Raw genomic sequence first — 13,987 nt, 5'->3', positions numbered from 1 at the left:
GCAGCTAAGGGAGGACAGGTACCTTCTGGAGCTCAGGGGGTTACGAGAATCCATTCTGCAGACAGTACGGCCTGAACCAGTGACTCCAAGTGATACCAGGAGCATGCCAATGGAACTCCCGACTCCTGCGCCATGGAGAGTGTCCACAGATAATGCACCAGTTCAACTTACTGATTCACCAGCAAGAGCTTCTACTCAGCAGAGTTTGCTGCCTCGTCGAACGGAGATGCCAGTTCTACAGTAGGGGGATGACATCGAGAGCTACCTTTGACGATTTGAGCGACTAGCCAGGGCCTGGCGATGACCAAGAGAGGAGTGGAGCTGTCTGTTGGTGCCATTGTTGACTGGACAGGCGTTGGAGGCGCACCTCGCAATGGATGAGGATCAAGCAGACGATTACGATCACTTGAAAGATGCGCTTCTAAAGAAATTCAACATTTCACCGGAGGCTTACCATCAATGGTTCCCGGCAGCAACAGTGCCGGATGGGGAAGCTCCAACAGAAACTTATCATCGTCTGGGGAATCTCTACCAGCGCTGAGTAAGACCGGATCTGCATACCAAAGAGGAGGTTGGAGAACTCGTGATCTTGGAACAGTTACTTCGAGTGCTCCCTTTCGACAGCCGAACCTGGGTTAAGGAGAACGAGCCAACATCAGGACTGGAAGCCGCTAAGTTGGCCCAGCAGTACATGAACGCTCACAGAACTGTTCCTCGTTCTCAACCTCCTAAAGGTAAAGCACGCTACACCCAACATGCTAGTGGTCATGGGTCTGAACTGAGCCACCAACCCCAAGAGATTACAACAAGTACACAAGGGCTTAAATTTACAACAGGTCAATGACTAATTTGTTTTTCATGTCAGCAGCCAGGGCACAAGGCTTCAGTGTGCCCGGTAAGGAAGTCTAAATTGATTGGATTTTGTTATGCCCTAGAGAAGAATACAATGTCACTGACTTGGGACAAACTAGTCAAATGGTTTTGGACATTGCTGTTAACGGACATTCTCTGAAAACTTTGCTGGACACTGGTAGTTCATTGTCTCTTATTAAGTATTGTCATGTCTCTAACGTCAACTATGCTTCTACAATGGCAGTACAATATGTACATGAGGATGTAAAGAGGTATCCCCGGGCAGGTGTACATGCTAAATGTAGCAGTAGTGGACAATCCAGATAGAGTGCAAACCAGTTAAATAAAACAAAACTGTGCAGATATATGTGTAGTGCAAGAAGAGCTTATCAGTCTGTCAGACTTTGACAATAGTCTGCTGCAGGGCGGGACTAAAGGCCCGAGAAAGACACGCCGCCAGCGGCACCTCAAAGTACATGGGTACTCCAGTCCCTAAACCTTTCATGGAGGGTCTTGAGGTTAATGGCTGGCAGGTCCCAGAAAACATTAGTGAACTGCAATGGAAAGATGAGACCTTGAAACCGTTGTTGGTTGTACAAGTGATCCTAATGTCGGCAATGAACAGTAAGTTTTGCAAAATGATGTGTTGTATGTGCGGTGATATTTTACGTTTAATTGTTCCCGTCTTGTCGCCCCCTAGTGTTACATCTGGCACATACAATTCCATAGGCAGGCCATCTGGCCCAACACAAAACATACACATGCATTAGTTCACAATTCTATTGGCCAATCATGCACACTGATGTCCAAACATACTGCACTACATGTTCCACACGCCAAAAGACCAGTACTGTGCGTCAGCGGGGCAGAGCACCACTACATCCGCTATTCCACCCCCTTCCGACGCATCTCCATGGACATAGTGGGACCACTTGAGAAGAGCAGTGTGGGACACCGATACATCTTAGTCGTCTGTGACTACGTGACAAGGTACCCGGAAGCCTTCCCACTCCGCACCATCACTACGCCGATATTCATCCATGCTCTCATCCAGCTGTTCTCCAGGGTAGGCATCCCAGAGGAGATTCTAACCGACCAAGGTACGAACTTCACTTCCCGCCTGATGAAGCAGCTCCACCAGCAACTGGGTATCACCGCGAGAGATGTTTATTTTAATAGTTAAATGTTTATTTAACTATTAAAACAGTGTATAGAAAAATATAAAAAAACAGAATTTGGACAAAAAAATAAAACAGATTTCATAGGGCCGTATAATTATAATACATTTTTGTGGTAATAAAAATAGACTTTAAACTTACTTCAAATACATGTATCATAGCAATGAGGCAATAATAACTAGTTCAAATAAAGTGTCAAAAGCAAGTAATCATATGGTTTTTATTGAACAAAACTGTTCAAATACATAATGTGTTATAAACAATAGAGCTAATGTACATTGCACATTATAACAAAGGCCTGCAGAGGCACCGACAGCCTGACGATTGCTTTACACTTTACTGTGCGATCTAATCTATATGTGTGTCCCAAATTGCGTACTTATGCACTATTCTATGACATTTTACAGTATAAATAGTGTGAGTAGTGCACCAAAGTCTCTTTCAATTAAGTCTGTTCATGCGGCGGCCATATTTGCAACACCTCCGGGCAGCTTAAACAAGGCCAAGTCCTCTCTAAACGAATGGGGGAATGCTGAAATCTCAAAAACTGCTCACTGAACTCGTAAATAAATAATATATTTCAAATCGGCAACAACATCTTAAATGAACTGCCCCATCAATGTTATTTCTTATGTTCAAATAGCATTTGAAAAGCTTATTTTTCAGTCTAGCCTCAGGTTTCTATGGTAACCGGAGCTTCTATTAGCCACTGCAGTGATGCAATGACTTTACCAATCAGCGATTGACTCTTTCATTTAGAAGGCGGGACTATCCCGCCATATTGAGTTTCTCCCATTCATAAGTATAGGACTGAACCATCTTTGTATTTCTATAGTCTTTGAGTGCACTTTAAATACCCGAATGCACGTAAATAACTGAAAAAAATGAAGTGTGGGATGTTGGACACTTCATGCACTCAACTGTTGCAGCGTTAATTATGTCGCAAAGGGGGAGGGGCTATCAGGCTCTGATTATTAATGCCAAAATAACCTTATAAAATTCATACAATGCATGGTTGAGTATATAGTATAAACATCTTAAAGACATCTAATAGACGTCTATTTGACATAAAAGTAAACATCCTATAGACGTTTTGCAGAAAAAAAAAAGCATCTTGCAGCTGTAAATGCAGACGTCAAATAGACGTCTCCGAGATGTATGTGTGCTATCAGGGTAGTGTATAGTGCATCATTTGTGACGCAGTTCTTGTTTAATGTTGAACATACAACATTTAATTCAAATGTTCACGAAATCTTTATGATTTGGCCATTTATTTATGACAGAAATGCTATAGCCACTGTAATTTCTTGAATATGTGAACATCAAAACGTGTAAACTCAGAGTGAGGGTTTGAGCTTTTATTTTGAAATCGCGATGAACAGTTAGCATACTGATAAAGACATTGATGTATTTGCGTAGGTTTATAAATGATTTACTTTAAAATCTGATGAAATGGAGCACGTTGTGTTCCCAGATGAAGGTTATAATAAACCCAAACAACACAACAACATGAAGAGATGGAGTCTGAGACGCTCCACACGTGTAAATGATAACAGTTTGTACGGAGCAGCATTTATTTACTGTGAACGCTCTGAGACGCGCGCACGTAACATACACGCATGCAAATAAAACCTGTATATATTAAACCTGCATGGCATATATTTATTTAATTAAATCGAAGCGTTAACATTATGCTTAATTATGATTTTTAAATGGGTTTAATACATCATGCTGCCTTGGAAAACCATCTAATAAAGTGTTTCATGGATTCTCATCCGTGAAATGCACCACTTCCGGTATTTTGCCGGTTAGTCGAAATGGGCTAAATTAAATCGAGAACATTTTTGAGACTAGTCTATGCGTTTTATGCAACTGGACGTAGATGTTTTTTTGGGGCCACTGAACTAATTACATCAAAGTATCAATTAGATCAAAGCATTGTTTGTATTTAATGAGTCATGTACATTAGAGAAATGTTCAGATCTTCATGCAAACGAGATCATGTTCTTCATGGTGATTCCTTGCTCTTCGAGCTGCACTTTCCTCTGCTTTTTCTTCACACAGAGCACACTGACCACTGTCACCATCAGCATGATCACAAACACACCGACAGACGCCAGCACCGCCGTCAGAACACTGCTCTGAGTAGAGCTCTTAAACTGACACCTGTCGCCGTAATACCACCAGTCCTGTCCCACCGCACACCTGCACGCACACACACACACACAAGACCAGAAAACAACACCTGTTACTGAAGAACACTAAACTCTTCCTCATTTATCCAGATCATACAATGTCAGGTAATTAACCCAGGTGAAAAAATGTGCAGTAAAATACACTTTATTTCAGTACACTAATGTACTTGAAGTGCTCTATTTTTGTGCACTAATTTTGTACTTGATGTACTAAAATGATTCTTTAGTTCTTCTTAAAATGATCTTAAAAACATCTAAGTGTACTCAATGGTACTATTTTGGGACACCATGAAATGATGTTTTATTAACAAGGTTCGGGAGGAGCACGATCAGATAATCAACTCGTTTAGTTAACTACCCTAACGAGCACAATGCGTATAAATATGCAGCCTGTCTACCTCTGTCCAATGACAGTTTTCCGGCATCCCTCCTCCACCCCAACTCCTCACCCCTGATCTATTTGATCCCATATTAGGGATAGAAGGAGTTCTCTGGGTTCGGGTCATATTCTGGGCTCGGAGCCCTCCCCAGGACAGCACGCCAAAATATGCTTACTATTTGTTATCAGATTAGATGTAAGGGAGAACTCGTGAATATGAAGTAAAATGTGTTTTTAATATACTATCTCTTTAATAAATTTTTTAAATACAGAGATAGTATGTTGAAAGCACATTTTAGTTCATATTCATGGTGTCCCAAAATAGCAGTTGAGTACACTTAGATGATATTAAGATTATATTAAGAAGTACTAAAGAGTCATTTTTAGTATATTAAGTACAAAATTAGTGCGCAAAAATGGAGCACTTTAAGTTCATTATGTAAGAGCACTTATTTTAACCTGGGTAGCAGGGTTTATGAAGGTAAGTTTAAGACTAAATAAAGAAAGTTAAAATCATTGATTGAATGGAGCACAAAACATTGATATGGTCTCAAAATGTAAATGTCTTGTATTTTCGAACTTTGAAGTGTTGAACTTCCAACGGATACTTCATAATTAATTTGACAAAAAAGTAGCTTTAGGATTAAATATCTGTGCTTTCAGACAGTGGAATATGGAAATAACTTTTACTGTACCTTCTGATTGCTGTTCTTCCTCAGTATTTTATCTTGTTTTCCAGTGCATTCATAAATCAAGATACATTTACATGAGAAGCAACATGACAGAAGATAAGAAGTCTTGTTTATTAAAAAAATGATCAAACTAAAAGTGAGTTTATGATTAAAACAAGAACAAATATCTGCCAATGAGCTCAGACAGATCAGCTTAATTCAGAGAAAACATGTTTTCATTTCCCACTGACTTGTTTTAAGCATAAACTCTCTTCAGTTGCTCAGAAAACAAGGCTTAATTTATTCCATTTTCAGTCTCAGTAAATTTGTCATGATTTAAGGATGTTTATATATTTGTACTGAGGAAGATATTCATGTTTTGCAGTGAATGCTACATTTAATGCCACCACTTTATGAAGACATTCTGCTCTGATTTAAGACCTTTTTAGATCTTAATTCTTGTAAAAAATGAATGAAAATGAGAAATGCTGCCCTGGCAACTAACTGAAATATTTTTAATATTTAACTGTTACCAATTATTTTATTTCAAGCAGTTAAAATATTTAGTGGTTTTTAATGTTAGTTTCAGTTTTAGTTAAATGTAATAACCCTGCCTTACATTAAAGTAAATAAATTCTAATTGTTTTAATTGTAAATTGAGTTTGTCTCATTAAGTAAATTGATGTTTTTTGTTTGGTTAATGTTAAAATTAAATTCTTTGTAAAAGCAATGAATGAAAAAAATATTACTTATTGCAATTTCATCACTTCATGGTTGTGTAGTTTGTCTCATTAAGTATATTCATGTCTTTTTACTCACACTATTGACCTTTCTTGTTTATTAGTTTCGGAGCTGGTTTGATTTATGGCTTACAGTCTGTACAAGAATATCAGGAAAACCTTTTGCAGAAAATCAACATGATTTGGTGTGTGATGTTTGACCTGCATACGGCCTGTCCTTCATCGTCCAGCACACACACTCCGTCGTTCTCACAGCGCACGGACACACACGGCTCAGGAGGAGCAGCGCTGGAGGAGCTGGAGGAGGCAGGAGTTGTGCTGTTGTCTGGGGCTGGGGCTGGTGTTCCAGGGGAAGGTGAGTTTGGTGGAGTCATGGTTGTGGAAGGCAAGGGCTGTGACACAGATAGATGAGAGATATCTGCAGGAACACAGACAGAACGTCAGCAGTGCCAGATTAACCCATTAATCCCACCCATCACAATAGTGACCGCAAAGAAGGTTTTCATTTATAAAGCTCTAAAAACCTTACTGACTGATGTTTTAGTGCATTTAGTGCATTTCCTGCAAATATGGACAAATAAAGGGTCTCAGTTAAATATGTGCAGTGTCACATGGTTAGTGCAAATTGTCACATGACCAGAGCAGTTTAATTCCTGTTTGCACCATGAGATGATGATGTTAGCTTAAAGATAATAAGTACCAAAAATCTTTGTCATATATTTAAGGTGTCTCATATTAACATTCTATTACAACACTCAACAAAACTGAATATATGTGAATTCATGAGCAAACATGTTGATGGTCACAATAGTGACCGCTGGGATAACAGTGAACTCAGGTATACATATAAATCCAATTGCAGTTGTTAGTGAAAATTATTATATATATATATATATATATATATATATATATATGAATGTTATATAAATGCAGAAATATGTTAATTCAGTACACACATGATCCCACCAGTCACAATCGCAATTTTCCAAAAACATTTAAAAAAAATAATTATTGATTATTTCAAAGGTTTACTAATGACACATCATCTGGATATGTTCATGTCTGAAAAAAATTGGGATTAAACAGGTTAAAGACTTTTTGGCTCTTGACAGTCTACTTTCAGTGTATGAAACAGAGCAGCGTGAACATTCTGCTCAAGATCTGCTTTTCAGTTGCTCTGAAGAAATACAATCAATGAAATATGAGTAAATGAGTTTTCGTTTTCATCATCAGTGAATGAGCCGGTGTGGACGGCCGTGTGTTTCTCACCCTCCATCGTGAGCAGGAAGATGGCGTCTCCACCCTTGATGAAGTCTCGGCTCAGCGCTCTGGCCTGCGTGAGGAAAACCGGCGTTCCTGCACCAGGACCACGGAAATACTCTGTCCCATCCTCTTCTGTTACCTTCACTCCTACTTTACGTGGATCATCCCAGAAGAGATCTTCAGTCCCTGATGAGAGAGTGAACAACACATCCACAGGATTCTGGGAGACTGCTGGAGGTGAAATTGTCAAATTGGACTCAAACCTCTTCTTAGTTTAGTTACTGAACTAAAGCAATTTGATGATGATATATTATCATATTATTACTGTTATTATTATTATTATTATTATTATTATACAACACTAATATGTTACTACTGCAAAACAACTGCACTTAAAATGAATGGGAAAATAATGATTTCATGATAAGTATAGTCATTATTTTACTTTACTTTATTTTATTCACTTGTAAGAGCTAAACTAGCAGTAAAATTGCAATACTGTCTTACTTTCTTGTTCTTCACTTGCAAGTCTTAAACTCTCAAGCTTTTATTTTGGTAGGAAACTGCAGGTGGACCGTTAAGTTTATGTGATAACAGGCTTACAAATGCTTCCCATTACAAATCCACACTCTAAAAAAAAAAAATCTGTATAAAATAGGATAAAATAAAATAGGGCACAATGTACTGTATTAATCTGAATGTTAAAAAATGTTTCTACTCCAGACTCAGTCCACTGCTTCCGCAGGTCCCCCAAGGTCTGGAATCGGTCCTTCTCCACAATCTTCCTCAGGGTCCGGTCACCTCTTCTCGTTGTGCTGCGTTTTCTGCCACACTTTTTCCTTCCCACAGACTTCCCACTGAGGTGCCTTGATACAGCACTCTGGGAACAGCCTATTCGTTCAGAAATGTCTTTCTGTGTCTTACCCTCTTGCTTGAGGGTGTCAATGATGGCCTTCTGGACAGCAGTCAGGTCGGCAGTCTTACCCATGATTGCGGTTTTGAGTAATGAACCAGGCTGGGAGTTTTTAAAAGCCTCAGGAATCTTTTGCAGGTGTTTAGAGTTAATTAGTTGATTCAGATGATTAGGTTAATAGCTCGTTTAGAGAACCTTTTCATGATATGCTAATTTTTTGAGATAGGAATTTTGGGTTTTCATGAGCTGTATGCCAAAATCATCAATATTAAAACAATAAAAGGCTTGAACTACTTCAGTTGTGTTGTAATGAATCTAAAATATATGAAAGTCTAATGTTTATCAGTACATTACAGAAAATAATTAACTTTATCACAATATGCTAATTTTTTGAAAAGGACCTGTATAGTAAGTCCTACTGTTCTGCACGGATCTAAAATCATGTTTCACATCAGATGTTTTCCCCAGCAGTTCCCCAAATGTTCACTTAAGACATAACAGATTATGTCTTCGTGACTAGCCAATTGAAATACTGTAATTCTATGTATACAGTCTGTGTGTATATTTATCAGGATCACGCACTGCTGGAAGTGTCGTTATGTTTGTGATTCATATATCAGTCAGCAACAGCACAAGAATGCAAGCAGAGAAAATGTACTCCTCTCAGAAAACATACAAATAAAGATCATTTTAGATGTTTAATTATTATTTGGAGCATTGGGATCGCTAGACGAGGACCTAATGAACTCATTTTTGTGAAAACCTGTAGCTTAAAATTAGCTTGTGCGCACTCACACTCATTTTGCCAGCTAAAGTCACATATAATTATTTACATAAAATATTAGCAATTCGACAAGCCATATCACAGTTTCTACTTTTCCAGATGCTTTGCTAAAGCAATGGCGCGAAGCACAACTTTAGAGATATATTTCTGGTTCATTACGAAACTGTGGGAGCAACTAAAGTTTATTAATGGGAAACACTGGATTCCTCTTGCAAAGGATAAATCTTTTGCATATAAATATTTCAGAAACCCAACAAAACAGGATGGGGGTCGCAAGCCTCACCTTCCACAGTCATGGTGGGGTCAGTTGTGACGCTCCTCTGGTTGTTCATGCGTCTGCGAATGTCTGCGTTCTGGTCCATCAGCATCATGGTCATCTGCTTCCAGCGCGCGGGCCAGACCAGACCGTCCTCCACCGCTCCAGATCCGGATATCAGGTGAGCGTATGCTCCCAGCTCTCCCGTGTATCCAGCTGATCCGTTAGGATACAGGCCCATCTGGAAGCTGTAGCCGTCTGTAGAGGTGAAGCGTGGGCTGTAGATAGCGGCGTCCGGCGGCGTGTTCTCCAGGACACTCCTGAAGTCCTTGATCCTCCACACATGTTCAGGACAGTGGGTCTCTGAGAGGTTGATGTCGTCCAGCGAGAGTCCGCCAGCGTTCCCGCTGCCTTTGATTCCCTCAAAAACCACTCGAAACTTTCTGGAGACGTTCAGACTGACGTGATGGAGCTGCCACTCGCCACCAGGAGGAGCTTTTCAATAAAGAGTGCTCGTTAATGTATGATTTATGCACAGAAGCTGTCTTATAATAGTCACCTTTTAGAGAAAGTCTGATACTCTTTAATCCAAATACTGGAGACATGACCCTCAAACACTCTCTAGATGAACCCAGGTGAAAAAAGAGCAGTAAAATACACTGTATTTCAGTACACTTCCATAATGTACTTAAATGCTCTATTTTCACGCACTAATTTTGTACTTAATAAACTAAAAATTATTCTTTAGTACTTCTTAAGTAAGACATTTCTACTGTATTTTGCATGATAAATCCAAATAGAACTTAGTGATAGTATAAATAAAAATCCACTAATATTGTATGTAAAGTGATCATAACTCTTTTAAGCAATGCAATTATAAAACACTTCTGGTTCTTTATTTGACTACACTTAAAATCAGTCAGTTAGTGCTGAGTACTGTATTTATATTAAGTCTACTTTAGTAGCACAGTTGGGAAAATGTACTTATAACTATTACTTTATCAATTTAATTTAAACTTAGAATAACTATATAAAAGTGTACTAACATTGAACACATTTTTAAATAATTAAAAGCACACTTTTAAGAAATACAGTAATAAAAGTCATCTGTATATTTTTGCGGTAGTGTACTTTATTTCAATGCACTAAAAATAAATTTAAATATCAGTGGTATTTAATATACTTTTGCAAATGCAGTACTACTGAAGAAGAAATATACTTTTAATTACTGTATTTATAGTGTATAACTTTTACAATTTTATTTAGCACAAAAAATAAGAATGTACTACATACTCTACGTACTTGCTTGTATTGAGGTATTTTTTAGTGCATTCAAGTACACTTTATTTTACTGGGGACCTCCGTACCTTCAGCTTGCTGAATGAGCCGCAGGGTCCCGTTGGGGTTTTCTGTGTCGTACTCTCTCGTCCAGATCCTGAGCTGGTCGTTAATGTGGCCGCTGCTGTAGAGAAAGAACTGCAGGCACTGGAATCCCCGTCTGGGGTAGAGAACCCTGCTCTCCAGCAGAGCCCTGTTCCCCTCCGGCCCGCTCGCAGTGCTGAAGTGCATGAAGTAACCCTTTCCTGAAAACAGGACAGATAATTATTTTCCTTACAACTAAAGTGAAGGACAAATGCTGCTGAGCTCCAAAAAAAGGGACTAAAAATGCACCATAACAGTATAAAATAACATATATCATAAGCCACATGAAACGTCATAGTTCTCGTGTGGCAAGTGAATATGTGTCATATTAGATTTGACACCACAATAGTGTTTCTCTCAACATTAGTGTGAGTTAATTATGACAGGAACATTTCCATTATAAAGAATTGATTGAACTTTTTAAACTGTTTTAAAGACTTGCCGTCGCAGCGTCCCATGTTGGTGTAGTCTGTGTCTGGTCCACCTGCGGCTGTAGAAACGCGCTTCCAGGTCGCATTAACGTCATTTTCACGACTTTGGATCATTCCACAGATGCTCTCCAATTCAAAGTCACAGGAGTCCAGAAATGTGGAGGAGCTGGCTGTAAAATAACCACACTTTAAACATTCATACATGTTCTGATGTGCGATAAATTTACACTTGGCCATTGTTGAATGGTTATCGTTAAGAATGTCCCTTGCTGAATTGGACATCAAGAGGTACATCAAGTTCATGACCATGACAAACTAAACAATGCACTTTAAGTAGGAAAGTGTGTTTGTGTAAGCGTTACAGCAGTTGTAGAGTCGGTTGAGCTTGAGCAGGTCACTGTCGCTGAACTCCATGCGCTGGCCGATCATGTCGCTGAAGGCCGGGATCCTGGTGACGATGGTGGGCTCCGAGCCGTTCTGGAAGGCTTTCTTGCTGTAATGCATCATGGATCCGTAGTCATAGGGAACGTTCAGGGCGCTGGAAGTGCTGTCGTTGTATTTGTTGAAATTATGCTCCTTTCCTGTGAAATGAACGTGAACGTGTCATAAAACCATCACAATAATCCACACCACTCCAGTCCATCAGTTAACATCTGGAGAAGACAAAAGATGAAACAAATCCAACATTAAGACGTTTTTATTGTGGATTATTGTGATGTTTTTATCAGCTGTTTGGACTCTCATTCTGACGGCACCCATTCACTGCAGAGCATCCATTGCTGAGACACTGATGCACTGATATATTTCTTTATAAAGTGGATGGGTACTTTAGCAAGTGTGTTAACTATGAAAACATCTAAATGTGATGTAAGCCAGAATACAATGTTGAAATCAAACTGCAGAGCTGGATTTCAGAGGCTGTGCTGTTTCTCAGGTCTTTGTTCGTGTATCAAACAGACCTTCAGTAATGCGGTCCCAGATGATGGAGACGTAGTCGTCGCGGTCGGAGCGTGACTGCTCGTGCCAGAAGCCTAACGCATGGAGAAACTCATGCTCGATGGTTGCTATCCGATCACATCCACTGCCGATGGACAGCCGCTGTTTGCCAACACGCCGGTTCCCGATGGACGAAAAGCAGCTAGTCACACACAAATATATATAGATCATAGATCATGAAGTGTTTTAACATATTTGATTGCAACAAACCATTGTTCAGCACAAAATCATTGTATATAAACATGTATGTAGCAGCTCACCCGTTGCCTTTAAATACAGAGATGTAGTTTTCTTCTCCACTCCATGGTTTGTAGTCGATGCATGACTTCAGTCGATACTGTTCAAAGGCCTTCAGGATCACGCCTTTCGCATTAATATCTGCCCATAGAGAATGTGTTATTTCAGGGGTTAATTAGTCTAGCATAGCCTTTGACTCACAACATAAGGTGTGGAATTACAAAAAAATATATTACATTTTGAAATATTCAAACAGTAAAGTTAAATTATTAAAGAATATTACAATACACTGTATTTTTGATCAAATACAGCCTTCGCAGTGAGCATAAGTGACTTTTTGTATTTATATAGTTTCTGAGAGAAGATACTCACCCAAATCATCCTCAAGGTAATACGGAATCACTTTTGGCCATCTGTACTCATCACCAATTATAGAATTTCTCCCTAAATTCTGTGACAGAAACATTTACTCACATACAGCAGTTATGCTCTATAATAAAAGCAAACCACACATAAACAAATGGATTTGATTGGTATCAATAAAATATCACCTCTTACCTCATCATATACAATATCTCCCTCAAAAAGATCAATACCAGCCTCTGAAAACATGAAGAAATCAGACATGGCATGATAAATCACAATAACCTTCATACAAGCACGTATAGAGCCGGTGTGATGACCTCTCACCTTCATTGATATCAAACAGGTCCTCTTTACCGCCATCGACATTATATTCTGAAAATCAGTGCTAATGCAGTCAGTCTCAGCTTTTACACAATTTTACAGCTCATTTTTGTATACATTTAAATACTTTTGCAGCAAAGAAGAGAGAGAAAGCACCCTTACCAATCACCCGCTGCGTTTCCTGATAGACAAAATACGACGAGAGATTGTCATACAAACAAGACCTTTCACTTTACAGTCAGTACTTCATGTTAATACTCCAGAACAACTTCATATTAATACTCCAGAACAACTTCATATTAATACTCCAGAACAACAAAAAACAGATGAGTTACTGGACTAAAAAAGAAAAACTGCTGTGGTGCAGCACAGAAACTGAAATATCCATGATATAATTTAGTAAAAGAGTCACACTCACCTCACATCTGCCTTGAGAGCTGAAGAGAAATAAGAAATGCATGAGAAACATAAGCATGTGTGCCGCGGCCCCGGGGTCCATGCTTGAGCTATAGAGCACAGAACACCTGACAGAGGAGGATTCATCTGAAATCAGCTCAACAACGCTGTAAAAGATGCATAAAACGACCGAAAGTGCAAAGCTGGCATGATGGAGCTGATAGGAGAGACAGCAGATCAATGATTGACAGAGCAGGTTCAGAATCGAGTCTGATTATACAGTTATGAGCAAAACAAAACAAGTTCCTCAGAACACTCACAACAATTAACAGGAGCTTTTAATGGGGAGAAATGTATTAGAAACACGAGGAAAAAAAACTACATTTGTTTTTTCTGACAAGGAAGAAACTTGAGGGAAGAGCCCAGATGCAGCTGTGGAGCCTATCCTTCAAAAAAATGTCTGTGTGCTAATTTTATAATATTTATAATATATATGCATTAGGCTGTGTGTAGATAGATTTGTTGTTCATCCAGATCCTACAAGAGCAAGTTTGATAAATGCTTGTATAGGAAATTGTGCACATTTA

General features: G+C 39.0%; 1 protein-coding gene across 1 annotated transcript; it reads right to left on the bottom strand.

The window, feature by feature from the left end:
• Positions 1 to 2,237: 2,237 nt before the first annotated feature.
• On the bottom strand, positions 2,238 to 13,503 carry mep1bb (meprin A subunit beta b; the record flags this gene model as incomplete). The annotated part of the gene is made up of 14 exons (XM_079379957.1): positions 2,238 to 4,235; positions 6,217 to 6,433; positions 7,285 to 7,464; positions 9,259 to 9,726; positions 10,599 to 10,814; positions 11,096 to 11,254; positions 11,447 to 11,665; positions 12,044 to 12,222; positions 12,341 to 12,458; positions 12,690 to 12,768; positions 12,876 to 12,919; positions 13,008 to 13,055; positions 13,167 to 13,185; positions 13,423 to 13,503. 14 exons carry the CDS (start codon positions 13,501 to 13,503, stop codon positions 4,016 to 4,018), a joined length of 2,247 nt encoding a protein of 748 aa, XP_079236083.1. The 3' UTR covers positions 2,238 to 4,015.
• Positions 13,504 to 13,987: the final 484 nt, after the last annotated feature.

This window comes from Barbus barbus (assembly GCF_936440315.1).
Source record: "Barbus barbus genome assembly, chromosome: 26".
In the NCBI taxonomy this organism is placed as follows: Eukaryota; Metazoa; Chordata; class Actinopteri; order Cypriniformes; family Cyprinidae; genus Barbus; species Barbus barbus.
This window is presented reverse-complemented; position numbering and strand designations above follow the sequence as displayed.